The sequence below is a fragment of the Catharus ustulatus genome, chromosome 7 (assembly GCF_009819885.2).
Source record: "Catharus ustulatus isolate bCatUst1 chromosome 7, bCatUst1.pri.v2, whole genome shotgun sequence".
Taxonomy (NCBI): Eukaryota; Metazoa; Chordata; class Aves; order Passeriformes; family Turdidae; genus Catharus; species Catharus ustulatus.
The window spans coordinates 15512777-15530446 of NC_046227.1; the positions used below are offsets into that span (position 1 = coordinate 15512777).

At 37.9% G+C, this 17670-nt stretch overlaps 1 protein-coding gene across 1 annotated transcript in view; it reads left to right on the forward strand.

The window, feature by feature from the left end:
* The window catches only part of TTN (titin), a 238200-nt gene that overhangs the window by 110694 nt on the left and 109836 nt on the right, over positions 1 to 17670 (forward strand). The window contains 21 exon segments of the mRNA XM_042779450.1: positions 396 to 479; positions 1168 to 1251; positions 1451 to 1531; positions 3357 to 3428; positions 3938 to 4018; positions 4222 to 4332; positions 4538 to 4573; positions 4576 to 4605; positions 5722 to 5802; positions 7193 to 7276; positions 7617 to 7739; positions 8505 to 10304; positions 10667 to 10813; positions 11950 to 12033; positions 13620 to 13730; positions 14084 to 14206; positions 14463 to 14546; positions 14807 to 14883; positions 15450 to 15579; positions 16938 to 17048; positions 17223 to 17462. Coding sequence (XP_042635384.1) covers positions 396 to 479; positions 1168 to 1251; positions 1451 to 1531; positions 3357 to 3428; positions 3938 to 4018; positions 4222 to 4332; positions 4538 to 4573; positions 4576 to 4605; positions 5722 to 5802; positions 7193 to 7276; positions 7617 to 7739; positions 8505 to 10304; positions 10667 to 10813; positions 11950 to 12033; positions 13620 to 13730; positions 14084 to 14206; positions 14463 to 14546; positions 14807 to 14883; positions 15450 to 15579; positions 16938 to 17048; positions 17223 to 17462 — 3774 coding nt within the window.

The window sequence follows — 17670 nt, forward strand, 5'->3', positions numbered from 1 at the left end:
CAGTATGTCAAGCTTCAGTGCTTTTCTATTTATAATATAGTTGTGAATTTAGTTTAAACCGGGGTTTTGATACTAATACACAGGTCATGATTTTGGTGAAGAAGTAATAGGGCAAGAGTCAGTAATTTAAAGTTATTAAAGATGTTACACCAACTGAAGGAGGAGCATGACAATGCAATAAGGAAAGAAAATGGCTCTCTTTGAGAGCTGAAACCATAAATTTCTTTACACAGTTCATCTTTCCAGGAGGACAGTTCTAGAACTGTGTCATATTTAATTCTTGAAAAGTTCCCATGACCTCAAAACAACTTCGTTTTCTGGGTTTGTTTCTGTTTGGGATATTAAAAGTTGAAAATTACTTTGAAGTTACTAAAAGAAAGCTAATATCTTTGAAGTTCCTGAATTTCATAAGAGAGCTGTCCCTGAAGAGAAAGTACCCACCATTATCCCTAGAGAAGAGGAGCCTCCTTTTTATGAAGGTATATCAATGACACATCTACCAAATAATAAATTGCAGAGAACATATCAAGTCATGCTCTATATTGTTCTGTAAAATATGAGATATTTTTAATTAATTTTTAAAACTATTTAAAAGAAACATATCCATATCTTTTAGACCATTTATTTCCAAAAATTTAGATATAATTCAGTAATTTCAAAACTTTAAATTTAAAATCTAACACTAAATGAATGGAGTTTAGCATTTTAAAAATGCTATACTTTTTCCCTCTAATAATGTAAAAAGGAGACATAAATAAGAGAGAAACTAAATTTCTGATTCAGGAAGTACTTGAGTCACACTGGAGCAAAGAAATGAACTCAAGTAGACAGTGGTTTAAGAGCCATCCTGAGCAACACCTAATTTTTGAGTTGCAATGGAGGTAGTTAACTCCAAATCAAGACATACGAAATTCAGTTACAAATTCTAATACACAGAACTAACAAACTAGAAAATAAAATTAAATATTTCTGTAAACATACATTTTACTAATTGGGAATGGTAACTTCTAGCAGTAGGAAGTCAATGATCAGGTTGAAAGGTATTTAAATAACTTATGTTCAAATAACTCTTTGTCCATATGCATTTCTGCATGTTTATATTTTGTCTTTCTACTTCTGTCTTGTAACTAATATTAAAATATGTAAAATAAACTAATATCTTTAAAGAACCTGAAGTTTATGGAGAAGTTCCAACAGAAGAAAAGATGCCTTTTATTGCTCCTAGTGAACCAGAAGTTCCAGCAGCCAAAGGTAAACCAATTCTTCAAGCAATCTGTAAAGCAACACATTCCTGCAAATTATTCATCTTCATCATTCCACCTGTGTGCTAATCCATTATTTAATGTTTTTATTCTAATGTTTCCTTTGATGCTATGTGTCTCTCATTGCTTTTTTGCTACTTACATTTTGGGTATTATAATGCCCTTTAAAAAATGTAATATCTTTGAAGTACCTGCAGTGACAAAGAAAACAGTCCCACCTAAGAAAATACCTGTTGCTGTACCTACAGAAGAAGCTCCTCCAGCTAAAGGTACATTATCTCTAATTTAACTCTCTAACCTCTTATGACAGTGAGATATCAAGTGAGAAACCCAGGTTCTTGTTTTCCTTAAACAACACAACCACGTGCTATAGACACTTTACAGTTCTTTTTTTTTTTGTTTGTTCTCTATAAGCCATTGCTTAAATGGATTGATACATTCTGCATCAAGAATTTAAAATTTAGGAAGAATAAATTAGACACATAAATTTAGTAGGCAGGTGATTCAGGGATTAGTCTTGTATTTATTTTCCTTCATGTCTCATGTTCTATTTCTCAAAATACAGTAATTTCACTATTATAAGCCGCACGGAGTATAAGCCGCACTTCTGGGTTTCAGCAACTTTTTGGTTTTTTGTCCATACATAAGCCGCACCTGATTATAAGCCGCATGTTACAATACAGAGTGTGATAAAAGGTATCTGTTCTATCACCATCTGTTGAGGGTGGGGACAGTGATCCTTATCTCAATGGCAGATAATCTGCTAATGGGCCATCCATTGAAACCAGGCAGGGCATTGTTCTTTACCTTTTCACAACCCATCCTTCCTCCAGAGAGGCATTTTCTGCTAATGGCCCATTGAGTCCCACTGTGGGACTGATAAAATTACTGCATCCCATTGAAAGTTGCTCCAGCCAGGGGGAAGAGCCCAACATTTCTTACCAAGATAAAAACAGAGGTTTTGGGACACTAAGGTAGCCCCTTTCTCCACTGGACTCCAGTGGAAAACCGGATTTCTCCACATCACCACTGGAGCTCCAGAGGGAAACTGCACCTTGTACAGGAGCCCTGCTTCAACTGAGCCACATCTGTCACTGCAGGAGGATGCAGCCACCATTTAATGGGACTGCTACCAACACCCTGCCTGACGGGGTGTCAGATTGTACTCTGACTTTGTCAGGGTTTGGAGTTTGTCTCTTTGTAGTACTGTATTTCTATTTTGATTTCCCTAGAAAGGAACTGTTATTCCTAATTCCCATATTTTTGCCTGAAAGCCCCTTGATTTCAAAATTATAATAATTTGGAGAGAGGGGGTTTACATTCTCCATTTCAAAGAGAAGTTCCTGCCTTTCTCAGCAGACACCTGTCCTCCAAACTAAAACAGCAACTTTTCGTTCTTTGTCCATATATAAGCCGCACCTGATTATAAGCCGCACTTTGGGTTCGGGCCAAAATTTTAGTCAAAATGGTGCGGCTTATAATCGTGAAATTACTGTACTTTCTCTGAAAATATATTGGAAAAAAGTCTAAAAGGCTGTGAGAGAAGCTTATTTGCAAAAGGACTCCTTGCAGTCATATGAAGAGCTTTAAAGAAGCCAAGATTAAGGTTTGACTTTAAATCAGGACAAAACAGAAAGCCACAAAATTTTTAATAGAAAAATAATTTTGTTACACAATTCTAGAATTGAAGAGCTCTATACATGTTGAAACCTAATAATTAGTTAATTCAACTGGATTTTTGCCTTCCTTTTAGAGGTAATTTTTAAATTTAAAAAATTTAAACCCTTTTTAGTTCCGAAAGTCCTTAAACACACATGTACACATGCACACAAAAACATCCCACAAATGAACAAACAAAAATCCAAACATAAAAAACCCTTTTATCTTTTCAGAAAGAGCATATTCAGAACCATAAATAGTAGGATTTAGAAAAATAACAGACTCCAGAAGGTGAAGTTGTTGAGTTTTATTCACGTCTCAAGACCATATATTTTTCCTATTTTTCTAGTAGATTTCGGGTTTTTCTGCAAAACTGTATTACTTATTTTGTAATGCAAATTTCTAAAATAAACCAATATTTTTAAGTTTCTGAAGTACGAAAGAAAGCTGTCCACAAAGAAAAAATACTTCCTGCTGTACCTAAAGAAGAACCTTCACACTTTACAGGTATAAAAAATTTTAAGTATGATTTGAATGATAAAAATAAGTTTTCATATATAAATTATTTTGAGAGCATTCTGTTTATAATGAACTAGAGTTTACTTAACAGCTTTGATTACTTGCAACAGTAAAAATTAATTTTTAAAATATTTAAAAATATCACCTCTAGTTGTTCTTAAAATTAAGTGCTACTTGAGATAGGTCTAAAGGGGAAAATAATAAAGAAGAAGAGACAGAACTTAGACAGGGCCTGTCTCTGCACTCAAGGTAGTAGCTTAGTCTAGAACATGTCACACATCTTTCTTCTGACAAACTGCAGAGAGCAGGTCAGGATACACTGTGAGGGGTTTTTCATTCCTTATTTGAAAGCATTCTCATTTGGCACACAGATATAAAATAGACCTGTGTATCTTCAGAGGAGCTTGACTATTTAATTATATTTGTCATTTATCTAACATGATGTCTTGTTTTCTGAAGATATTCTAAGTTAAATGTTTAAACTAATATCTTTCAAGTACACGAAGTTTATGAGGAGATTCACATAGAAGAAGAAATTTCTACTGTTCATAGGAAAGAGGAGGCTCCAGCATCTAGAGGTATATGACTTCTTCATCACTTCTTCCTACAATTTGCTAAATCTTGAACTCCAGGAAAATTAAATTATTTATGTTTGTCTTTTAGTCCTTGTTCAGCATAATTAATATTTGTATTCATTCTTTCAGTACCTTACTTATATAAAAAATTCGAGATTTTTCATTACATGTCTTTCTCTCACTAAATTGAACTAATATCTTTAAAGTGCCTGCAACCATTAGGAAAGTTGTTCCAGAAGAAAAAGTACCTGTTGCTGTGCCTAAAAAACCAGAACCTACTCCTGTGCCTAAAAGACCAGAATCTCCACCATCTAAAGGTACTTTGAGAGCCTGGTAGAACTGAGGTCCTTCACTGATAAACATCTTTACTTTTTTACTGTTTCTCACATAGCTTCTAATTTAATGGTCCATGGTCGACATGTCAGATTTGTGGTGTTTATGTTGTATATGTCTTATTTTCTGCTTTCTGTTTCTCAAGTTGTGTTTAAGTCATAAAATCAAAATTAATAAACAACTTTCAAGGGTCTGAATTGCCTAAAAAAAGTATTCTTGAAGAAAAACTCTGCCTAAAAAGCCAGGAGCTTCCAAAGGTATAGGTCAGCATATCCTTTCATTCTTTTTCTACATTCTTCTTTCATTCTTCTTCTGTCCTTTGTGCTGTTGCTGTCAAAGCATTAAAAATTAGTTGAGTTTATCTATTTATTCTACCGAAGAGTGACCCAGAAATTGTATCAGAAGCTAGTAAAAAGGACTAGAAATATAGAAAGCTCTAGCCATGTTAATACACAGTGAGATTTACAGAACATTTTCACTTCATGGGTACAGCCTCAGAAATTTGATCATACTCTAGCAAGAAGTACATCCTATCCCTCTGTTTTACATTGTTCGTGTTAAACTTTGGGGTCAATTGATTTCATTTTGAATGGAAATAGAACTTGCACAGAAACCAGCTGTTACAATGCATTCAGGTGTTTTCAAAGTTAGTCTGAACTAGCAGTTTGAGTGCCATTAAAAACTGTCAAGCCAATGGCAGCACAGCTGATCCCACCCCAGTCATCATCACTTAGTACTGCCAAGCATCAGTGAAGAGCTGCTACATGTGACATTTAAAAGGCATTTCATTGAAGTTCAACTTTTGCCATGACTTATTTTCATCTTTATGGGGAGCATAGCAAATCTAAAACTGCATGACAAAAAGTCCCAAGCAAAGTCACTTCCAACTTATTCTTTGCCAGAGGGGTAGAACCATGAAGACTTCTCAGAAGCTGTGACTTTTGTCAAAGCATCCTTATCCTTCCACTTGTTTTGTCACATCCTTATATATCTTTGTGTTTTGTCTTATGTCTCTGTATTGAATGTTTAATTCTGTAATTTTAAAAACTACACTAATATCTTTAAAGTGCACAAGGTACCTAAGAAATCAATAAATATTGTTCTACTAAAAAAACAAAGTAACACTACCAAAAGCTTGTATGTCAATAATATCGTCTTTTGGAGGAGATTTTTCTCTTGAGCATTACAGTTTACAGGAAAACCCATTTATCAAAATCCTATTAGTATGTAATAGTATACAACACTTTTCCCACTAATCTCTTCTTACATTTCTTTCTCATATATATATATATATGTGTGTTACTTTCTTCTTTACAATGTACATATTTTAAATGCTTTAATTTAAAAAAAAATGAATGCTGTTTTCTTTAAAGTGCCAGAGGTGCCCAAGAAAATTCCAGAAGAGAAAGTGCCCACTGCCGTCCCTAAAAAACCAGAACCACCACCAACCAAAGGTATGTTGTACTACCAAAAACTAAAATTGGGAAGAGGAAAAAAATCTCTATCTTGACTATGCAGATTAGTTATGTAATTGCTTGTGTTTTCCTGTGACTTTACTTTCTGTGCCCGTATAATTCTATATATGTTACTATGTTTAAAATTCTTCTCTTTTGAATCATAGCTGTAATCTGTACCAGTGTGTTAGAAATATCGATGTGACTGAGCAGACATGTGATTGATACTTGAGAAAAATAACAGAAATCTTAAGAGAAGAGAAGGAAATGGTCTCTTAGATGTGAAATAGTCCTGACTGACAATGGAAAACTAGCCCCAAAAGAGAGCACAGAATGAGTGATAGAAATTTCTAATACAGAAGAAAAACTTGTGTGCATAAACAAAAATTGCTACCAATAAGTCATCACACATAGAAGAATTTGACATGGAATACAAAATGGACAATGTCAGTCAAACAGAGATTCAGGAGTGTTTGAATAAAATGGAAAAATAATCTGATGTAGAAGAAGAAATTCCAGAAGGTGTTTCTAAGGTGTTTCCTGAGATTTTACAGGGAAATAAAATAGCCACAAGACAATAAACAACTCAAACCAGAGGTTTTATTAAGAACCTTGGCAATTTCTACTGAAAAATTTTGAACAGAACTGTAAAACTCTGTATAATTGCTGAAAATAATCTCATTCCTAAAGGGCCTGAAGGACCCAAGGAAGTAGATGTAGAACAAAAAAATCCCAAGTTGTTGTACCTAAAAGCAAGTTATACCAGCTTAAGATACCTGACATTATAAAAAAGTACAGAATTAAAAAAAAATTATTTACTTTCTTTAACAATATAGAAGACCATATTCAAGACTTCTGTTAGTATTTTCTTCTGTTGTCAAAGGTTTTTCAAGTAAGCAAATGTTTTGAGTGAAAAAAATAGATCTTTGTAGTTGGTATTTTCTCTCAGAGTGATCTGCTCTTAAGCATTAGGGTTGCTTATGAAGTTCTAATAGTATAAAGTTATTGATATATTTTGAGTGTCTGAGGTACCATAGGAACTGGTCCCAGAAGAGGTGTCAGTTAAAGTATCAAAGAAACCAGAACGTGCAGAGACTAAAAGTAATTGTATGTAAGGAGAGAAAACCCCTTAATTTTTTTGGGTACTGTTTTAACATCACGGTAATTTACTTTTACTGTCAATGTCTTATAAAATATTTTTGTTGTTTTATTTGTAGTTTTTGCATCTGTAACTCAGTGAGGCAGCAGAGAGAAATTTTCTCTAGGGAAAGGAGAAATTACATATTCACGTTCACAACCACTCATGCTTTTGATGTCCCTGAGATTTACTTTTTCTTAATGTCTGAACACTGCAGACATACATAAATAAAATTAACTGCTTTTTTTAAAGTTCCTGAGGTGCCCAAGAAAGTGATTTCAGAAGAAAAAATACACATTGAAGTTCCTAAAAAACCAGAACCTCCAGCACCCAAAGGTATATGTTCAATAGTAGTAAGACTTCACAAAAACTTTTATCTGTTTTTCTAAATAATATCTTTCTTAAATTTGTGTTAGCAGCTTTTTTGTATACTTTATATAATACATTTATAAGTGTTAAAGATTGTGTGGTCTTCTTCCTTTGTGAATAGCTCTCAGTAACATTGGCTACTAACAGTGTGTGTAAAACAATATGGGGGAAAGAAACAAATTGTTTATAAGGGTGGGCTTTTTTCTGATGCTGTTAGGTTTTGTTTTTTTTACTTTGGAGCTATTATTGTTTTTTTAATTTCTGTTCTTCAAATTCCTGAAATTAAAACAAACAAATATCTTTAAAGAACCTGAGGTGCCGAAGAAAGTTGTTCCAGAAAAGAAAATACCTGTGCAAAAAATACCTGAACCTGTGGTTGTCCCAGAACCAGAGGCTGCACCTGAAGAACCAGAACTCCCACCAAAGGAAGGTAAATCTCAACACTAGTAAAATAACAAAAGTAATGTTTTTCCTCTTTTCTTTAATATTGTAATTATCCAAGCCTTCTGTTTCCTGAAATTCTAAATTATACTTGTTCTATTTATCTACATATATGAGTGAAACAGACACTTATGGTTATTTTTGAAAGAGTGTGGCACATCTTGGATGTCTGAATTGCCTGTATGTTATTATTCTGCTTCAGTTCTTCTTACTATTTTTGCGTCTTCTTACTATTCTACCTGCTTGGGTTCATGAAAACCACCACAGCTAATAACTTAAAAGTTATAATAAGACAAGGAAGAAAGGTACCCATTCTAGTAGCTAATAGCAGAAGTTATCCATTTAATTGAAAAACCAGAAGCTCCATCAAGAAAAACTAGATGCGATCACTGCTTTTTCTTGAAAGAATCTTCAGTTTATTGCTTCCAGTGTGATTAATATCTTTTGTCCTGTCCATTCTGTTGACAATTATCATGGCTCTTACTTATATCTTAAGTTGTATTATTAGTGCATGTGTGTATTTCCATATGGGAGCATGAGTTTTGTGAGGTGGAGAGTGTGTATGTACCCTTGAGAGAAAAGCCAAAATGTCCTATATTCATCATTTAAAAGGCCAGCATAAATGATTGATACCTGATACCTCTTTAATATTTTCATTACAATTGTCTTGTTATGTTTTATGGTTGGCTTAATTTTTGTATGATTGTCAGTGCAGTTTTTAAACTTAGAACTAATATCTTTTATGTACATAAAGCAACCAAGACAACTTTGCCAGAAAAGAAAGTGCCTGTTCCAGTTTCTCGAGAACCAAAGCCCATTGCAGGACACGCAAAACCAAAGCCTCAGGAGGTGGAACCTCAAGAACCAGAAGTGACTAGAGTGGCCCAAAAACTGAAGCCTGTAAAGGCAGTTCAAAAACTAGAGCATGTTCTGACATCTGAAGAGCCTGAGACTGTTTTGACACAACAAAAATCAGAAACTCTTGTTTTGACACACCAAAAATCAGTATCTATTGGGACACAAACAGGGCACATAAACACAGAGCAAATTGTAGTGCCTGAGAAACCAGAGTTTGTTGTGGTACCTGAGGAACCCAAGCCTGATGTAGAACCCCAAAAGCTAAAACATGGCATGATGCCCCCAAAACAGAAGCCTGTTGTGGAAGCCCAAAAACTAGCACAAGTTGTAGTGCTTGAAAAACAAGAATTTATTGTGCAACCTGAGGAACCCATACCTGATGTAGAACCCCAAAAGGTAAAATATGGTGTGATGCCCCCAAAACAGAAGCCTGTTGAGGAATCCCAAAAACTAGCACAAGTTGTAGTGCTGGAAAAACAAGAATTTGTTGTGATACCTGAGGAACCCAAGCCTGATATCAAACCCCAAAAGGTAAAATATGGTGTGATGCCCCCAAAACAGAAGCCTGTTGAGGAATCCCAAAAACTTGAACATGTTGTAATGCTTGAGAAACAAGAGGTTTTTGTGGTACCTGAGGAACCCAAGCCTGATGAAGAACCCCAAAAACTAAAATATGGTGTAATGCCCCCAAAACAGAAGCCTGTTGTGAAATCCCAAAAAACAAAGGATGTTGTAGTGCCTGAGAAACCAGAGTTTGTTGTGGTACCTGAGGAGCCCAAGCCTGATGCAGAACCCCAAAAGCTAAAACATGGCATGATGCCCCCAAAACAGAAGCCTGTTGTGGAATCCCAAAAACTAGCACAAGTTGTAGTACTTGAAAAACAAGAATTTATTGTGCAACCTGAGGAACCCATGCTTGATGTAGAACCCCAAAAGGTAAAATATGGTGTGATGCCCCCAAAACAGAAGCCTGTTGAGGAATCCCAAAAACTTGAACATGTTGTAATGCTTGAGAAACAAGAATTTATTGTGGTACCTGAGGAACCCAAGCCTGATGTAGAACCCCAAAAGGTAAAATATGGTGTGATGCCCCCAAAACAGAAGCCTGTTGTAGAATCCCAAAAACTAGCACAAGTTGTGGTGCTGGAGAAACAAGAATTTATTGTGGTACCTGAGGAACCCAAGCCTGATGTCAAACCTCAAAAGGTAAAATACGGTGTGATGCCCCCAGAACAAAAGCCGGTTCTGAAATCCCAGAAACCAGAACCATTTATGGCCCCTGAGGAATATGAGCTCACAGTGGTGTCTGAGAAGTCAGAGACAGTTGAAATAACTCAAAAATCAAAGCGTGTTGTGGTGCCCCCCAAAACGAAACATGTAGTGCAGTCCCAAAAAACAGAGTTTGTAGCAGCTGAAGAAACAGACATTGCTGCAGATTTCCAGAAGCCAATGCCTACTGCAGTGTCCAGAAAGTCAAAGCCTTTTGTGCCAGAACCTGTCATGGTGTCTGTGGAACCAGAAGCTGTTTCAGCACCCCAAAAGCTAGAGCCTTCCACGGCACTTGGAAAACCAGAGCCTGAAGTGACATCCAAAGAACCAGAGCTCGTTCTGGCCCCGGAGGAGCCACCACCAGCCAAGCTGGCCGGAAAGGAAGAACATGTTGCTGCCAAAAAGAGAGCAGCTGCACAGCCTAAAGGTATCTCTTGTGCATAGGATCTCTTTTACTCCTCTTGAGTATGTCATTTCACTGCTCATTTTAAAGCTTAATACACATAACTAATAGATACTAATATCTTCAATGAACATGCAATGCCCAAAATGCTGTCCCAGACAAGAAAATTTCTCTAGCTGTTTCTGAAAAACCAAAACCTACAAAGCTCCCTTTTATCATGAATATGTGACAATCACACTGAATCTTCTTTTAAGTATTAATTTAACCTCTTCTTTCTGTCTGTCGATTTTCATCTCTTAAATGATGCTTGCTAAACAAATCACACTGAGTATGAATGTGTGCTAAATTGTTACTCCAAAATGTGTCTGTTGTCCTCTGTGTTTCAGTCTCTGTATTTAACACTGAGTTTTATTGTAACTGTAAAATTAAATGCACTAATATCTTTGAAGTGCCTGAGATGGCTGAGAGGACTGCTCCAGAGAAGAAAGTGCCCCCTGCTCTATCTAAAAAACCAGAAGCTTCACTTCCTAAAGGTACATATCACCACTATTATCATCGTAAGAAAGGGTGTTGTTTGCTTTTTAGGGTTATTTTAAATGAATCTCAATTTAAATTGATCTTTCACTGTATACTCTGATATCAAAAATGTGTAGAGATGTGCCAAATATGAATTTCTGTGCAGGGGTGTGAAATGTTTCCTCAACTTACACAATCTAAACATTTTTATACTGGGTTTATGTCATATCAAGTAGATATGATAAACTCCTGTCTACCAAAAAAAAAGCCAAAATCATATAGATGCAACAGAAGGAGTTCATAAACAGTTATTCACATTATTAAGTAGGGATGGCTTCATACATGATTTAGTGGAACTGGGCAGCATTATATTTACAGTTAGATTTGATGATCCTAAAATTATTTCCAACCTAGATGATTCTATGAGGAAAGACAAAATAGACAGAAAGTAATGGTTTCAACAGAGAGTAGCAGTTTTAGTACACAGAACAAAATAATCAAAAATATCTCTCTATATTTGTATAACAGGGCAGAATATTTTCTTTAAACTGCTATTTATAATTTGTCTCTATATTGGTGATACATAGTCAATTTCATCTATGAGATTTGCAGAGTGGTTACTTTGTATAAATAGCATTAAGCAGCTGTAAAGTTACTGCGAGCCTGTAATACAGTGAGCTTTTTAAAAGGCATTTACAATTGAAATACAAAAACATCACTAAAGACAGACTAAATTGAAGACATTATACATTCATGCAGTGATGCATCATTTCCTTTCCTTCAGAGCTCCCAAGTTCTGACCAGAGAAAACATTCCCTCTGCTGTCAGATTCTCTCCATCTGAAATACAATGACATTACTCAAGTGAAGTACCACCTCAAAGTGATGATATAATTAGTTAAATAATTGAAATTAATATAAGAGGAAACAGTTATAAGCAACATCTAATGATTAGAATGAAGGCCAGGAGAAAACAGAGGGAAAATATGAGAAGCTAAAAAGAGGAAACATGCAGAGACAGAAAAAGAAAGATGAAGTCAACCTGAAGGATAAAAATAATAACAGTAAAGTGACAAATAAAAAAATGACAATGACTACCTAAACCACACCATCTGCAGTGCCCACAAAACTAAAATGCACTAATATCTTTGAAGTTCCCAAGGTGCCCAAGAAAGGTGCTCTGGAAGAGCCTGCACCTGTAACTGTGCCCAAGCAGCCAGAACCAGCAGCAGCTCGAGGTACCTGTCGCTTTGTGCATCAGCCCAAATGAGACTGTCCTTCTTGTCCTACATGTTATTTCTGATGTCTGTTGTTGTTCTGTTCATTGGGGATTTCCTGAAATTTCTGCAGCATATTCTGTGTAGAAATTCTACTATTAGAATGGGAAAGAGCTTTCTAATTAAGATTTTTAATGTAAACTTCTGTAATTATAATTTTTCCAAGAATCTCAAGTAATATAATTTTTTTAATCAGAAGTTTTTTAGTTTAACTGGTATGAACTGGCAAACCTGTCCTATTGAGCAGTGCTAACTACCAGATACATTCATGATACTTCAATATTAAAAACAGGGGGAAAAAACCACACCAAAAACCTGATCACTTCAGTGAAAACAAGCAGGAAAGAAAGGTTTAATGCACTGTGAAGGAACTGAAGTTACAATGGGAAAAGAAGGCCCAAAGTCAAAAGAGGAGCATGCCTAGACAGGACAATAGTATTTTAAGACTTAGAGCCCAAATAAAAAATACTCTAGACATTTTATTAATACAGTATTAATGCAATATGTGGTCAGTCAGGATGGTCTGACATACCTCCCTTCTGACCATAACCTCATGGGGACCCAAGAAATTTGGTTCCTCAGTTGCATTGCACATAATTATTGCATACAAGACCACTGATCTGTATTTGTGCATCACAATTCTGCATCACATTCCTCACTGTGCGCTCTTATCTTTGCAAAATGTAATGTCTAAATACAGGATTACAGAAGGACTAAAACCTATCTCAAAATCTGCCAGATACACTGCAAAAGAGAGGAAAACTTAGAAATACAAGAGAGTAGTAATAATAATAAAGCAATAATGATGGGATTTCTGCTCCCCACCCTGCCTGTGCTGGAACTGTTGAACACAAAGCTCCAGCAGATTCATGAGGAATGGTAACACATAAGACAAGGGCTGAGGTTGCTCCCAGAGAAAAACCAGATCCCAACAGGGCTGGGAATGAAAGGCTCTCCTTCAAGGCAGGAAAGGCTGCTCAGTACCCAAACTCCCACCTCGCCCTCAAGCCCATGCACAGGCAGCAGTTCTCTCTCAGAACCTACCTGGCATCACTGCTCTGTGCCTGTGCCCTGGGGGGGTCTGTGTGTGTGAGCCTGGGAGAGAGAGAGTTGGATGCTGTGAGATGCTTTGGTTACGTTCATGAGTGCATCTCCAGCCCATGTTTCACTGTGCATCCTCCTGCTGTATGTACAAAACTGACTGCTACTAATATCTTTGAAGCACCCGAGGTGCCCCGGAAGGTGACTCGTGAGGAAAAAATACCTGTGCCCCCTGCCAAAGCACCAGAGCTTCCAGCACCCAGAGGTACCTGTCTTCATGGATAACTTAGCACAGCACATACTGAATCTTCTTCTCCTAAGCCTTGTCCTGCCCTCTCCTGGCCTGTCTGTGTTCCCTGACTGGGACTGTGTGTGCTGGGACAAGGGTGGTGTGTGCTGTGTGAGGTTTGGGCTGGCTGCTGTCATGTCCTGTGTCTGTGTCACCCTGGCTGTTGTTCCTACTTGTGCTGTGTTTCCAACCATGACATGCACTAATATCTTTGAAGTGCCTGAGGCGCCTGAAGCTGAGGTCCTGGCAGAGGAAGAAGAGGTGGAGGCAGCAGAGGAGGTGGCAGCAGTAGCTGAGCCTGGAGAGCCAGAAGTCTCTCCAGCTGAAGGTATAGGGTGGTGTTCTGAAAGAACCTGCCGTGCTGCTCACATTGCTGCAGGGCTCAGTGTTCTTTGCCCCTGTGCACCCTGTGGGGAGGGGTGAGAGCAGCGTTTTGTCATTTTGTGTCTCTGTGTGCCTGCACACTCCCCACAACAGAGGGTGGGGTTTTGCAGAAATCCCCCTCTCAATAATCCCATTCTTGGGCTCTTTGTACCTACTCTACCTTGAGCAGGAGTAGATTGGCTAAAGAAGACACCCTGGTAGTCTCTAAAGGGTTTTCTTTCCTCCTTTCCTGCTTTACCATCTGCCTGCTTGCTGACCTTAAGCTCAGTCAAGTAAACAGATCTAATTTCTTTAAAGTGCCTGAGGTGACTGAAGTGGAAGAGGCAGAAGAGGTGCCCGTGGTCATTCCTCCAAAGCCTGTGGCTGTGCCCAAGAAACCTGTGGCTGTGCCAAAGAAACCAGAGCCTCCGGAAGTTAAAGGTATATCTTCTGAAGACAGCTGCTTTTTGTTTTACTGTATTGATTAATAGTTTCATTTGTTATCCCTTCTTTTGTGTAAGATTTGTTGTTTGTCCGTGACCCTTAACCTCTGCTGTACCTTTCTTTGTGCGTGATTAACCAACCAGTCACTAGAGGAACCTTACAGTGCTGAGAAATATCTAAACTCTTTGATTGACTGTTACAATCTTTCCTACTAATTTAACTGTGAAACTAAGATGAAATAATATCTTTAAAGTGCTCAAGGTGCCCAAGAAAGCTGTCCCACAAGAAAAGATGCCTGTTGCAGTACCCAAACAACCAGAACCACCACCAGCCAAAGGTACAGGTCGCTATTAGTATCATCATGAGAAAAAAAAGTCATGCTCTTCTGGACTTCAGTTTAACTAATTTTTTGATGGTAACCTATCAGAGATAGGTGCCTAAGAAATACAAAGTGCAATGTGGAATGGCAAAAACATGGCAAAAAAACTATATTGCATTCTTTGAAAAATATCTCTAGCTTACTAAAATTTTAGTAAAGTTTAGGAATTAATATTTACTGACTGTTTAGTTTAAACAGAATAGCATGTTCTTCTCAAGAGCCCGAAAATAAGTCTTTGAAGTTTGAAAAACAAAATATTGCAACCCTGAAACTTCTAATAGATGAGAGCAGCAGAGTAAGTCCTCTGCCTCTTTAAAAGTAAGGTAATGCCAATGTACATGAGGAATTTTTGCTAGCAAAGGACTGGATATATCTAGTGATTATCTTATTAAGACATGAATAGATCCAATAAGAGAAAAGAGAAGTATAAGGAGTATATATATTTCTACAGTAGAATTTAAATGAAAGGAACTGTGGAACATGGAAAGTTAAGAGCAGGTGTAAAGAATTGATAGAAAAAAATAAAAGGTGGTGATGATAAATCAAATGCTGTTTCCTAAAAAAAAATGTTACAATGACAAAGTACTTGTGATTTATATTGGCTGATACACAAATACACTAGGATTGCAAAAATCAATCTCTGATCATCTGTTACTAAGAAGCCAGATATATTTTCTACATGTCCACCATGACCAACAAACAAAGACCACCCACAGAGTTCCCATCTCCTGTGTGATGTGTTGGACACCCTGGTCATTCCACAGGTTGGAAGCAAAGCAGAGCTGGTGTCTGAATGTAACCACAGCACTTTCTCAAAAAAGTCTGCATGCATTTACTACCGGTTGTCTTATTGCTGCACAGCCATCTGCAGTGCCCACAAAACTAAAATGCACTAATATCTTTGAAGTTCCCAAGGTGCCCAAGAAAGGTGCTCTGGAAGAGCCTGCACCTGTAACTGTGCCCAAGCAGCCAGAACCAGCAGCAGCTCGAGGTACCTGTCGCTTTGTGCATCAACCCAAATGAGACTGTCCTTCTTGTCCTACGTGTTATTTCTGATGTCTGTTGTTGTTCTGTTCATTGGGGTTTTCCTGAAATTTCTACATTCTGTGCTGGGTATCAGTTAGGAATTTGAAAATGTGTTTTGTGTAAACAACTCAAAATTATGTCTTGATTTTACTATATAGGTGTCTTATTCTGAATCAGTAGATATGAAAACATTGTATTTTATCAATTAATCATAAGTTTGTCAAATGACTGCCCAAATTTATTATCTTAACTAGACAAGAGTGTGCATGACTCTTCTGGCAGACTCAGGTAGTGTATATAATAGGCATAAATCCTTTGAAATGAGAACCCAATTTTTACTCAGCAATACACAAGTGCAGTAAGAAGTGACAGTACAGAAAATTTTAAATAAATTGCTGACACTTCTAGGATTTGTAATAAAAAGAATCATTATACTATCCATTGCACAATACCGGCTGTGGATGTTGCCACAGTGAAATTAAAATTGAAGCAAGACAGGTACTTAGGATAAGAAAATTAGTCAAAAAAGGAAAAAAGCAGAAGTAAAGAATGGATGTAGAGAAAGAAAAAAATAGGGGAAAGTGGTAAAAACTGTGTTCCTCATCTTGTCACTACCCAAACTGCTGAACATAAAGCTCCAGCAGATTCATGAGGAATGGTAACACATAAGACAACGGCTGAGGTTGCTCCCAGAGAAAAGCCAGTGGGGCTGGGAATGAAAGGCTCTCCTCCAAGGCAGGAAAGGCTGCTCAGTACCCAAACTCCCACCTCGCCCTCAAGCCCATGCACAGGCAGCAGTTCTCTCTCAGAACCTACCTGGCATCACTGCTCTGTGCCTGTGCCCTGCGGGGGTCTGTGTGTGTGTGTGAGCCTGGGAGAGAGAGAGTTGGATGCTGTGAGATGCTTTGGTTACGTTCATGAGTGCATCTCCAGCCCATGTTTCACTGTGCATCCTCCTGCTGTATGTACAAAACTGACTGCTACTAATATCTTTGAAGCACCCGAGGTGCCCCGGAAGGTGACTCGTGAGGAAAAAATACCTGTGCCCCCTGCCAAAGCACCAGAGCTTCCAGCACCCAGAGGTACCTGTCTTCATGGATAACTTAGCACAGCACATACTGAATCTTCTTCTCCTAAGCCTTGTCCTGCCCTCTCCTGGCCTGTCTGTGTTCCCTGACTGGGACTGTGTGTGCTGGGACAAGGGTGGTGTGTGCTGTGTGAGGTTTGGGCTGGCTGCTGTCATGTCCTGTGTCTGTGTCACCCTGGCTGTTGTTCCTACTTGTGCTGTGTTTCCAACCATGACATGCACTAATATCTTTGAAGTGCCTGAGGCGCCTGAAGCTGAGGTCCTGGCAGAGGAAGAAGAGGTGGAGGCAGCAGAGGAGGTGGCAGCAGTAGCTGAGCCTGGAGAGCCAGAAGTCTCTCCAGCTGAAGGTATAGGGTGGTGTTCTGAAAGAGCCTGCCGTGCTGCTCACATTGCTGCAGGGCTCAGTGTTCTTTGCCCCTGTGCACCCTGTGGGGAGGGGTGAGAGCAGCGCTTTGTCATTTTGAATCTTTATGTGCATGACCTTAAGCTCGGTCAAGTAAAGGGATCTAATGTCTTTAAAGTGCCTGAGGTGACTGAGGTGGAAGAGGCAGAAGAGGTGCCCGTGGTCATTCCTCCAAAGCCTGTGGCTGTGCCCAAAAAACCTGTGGCTGTGCCAAAGAAACCTGAGGCTGTACCCAAGAAACCTGAGGCTGTACCCAAGAAACCTGTGGCTGTGCCCAAGAAACCAAAGCCTGCTGCTGCACCAGAAGTACCAGAACCCATGCCTGTCCTTAGAAAACATAAAATTCCTTCAGTTAAAGGTAGATTCATCAGTGACTGAGCGTCTCCTTATCTCTATTCTCTGAATACCTTTCACCTTGTTTCGCTGATATATGCCTTGCCAAATGAATAATCTTCTGCTTAAATTTATTATTCTTCTGTATCTTGTGTACCCTTCTCTTTTTAGTCATTGCACTTTTCACTATTATGTGTATATACGTGTCTTAATATTCACAAAAATTTAAAATT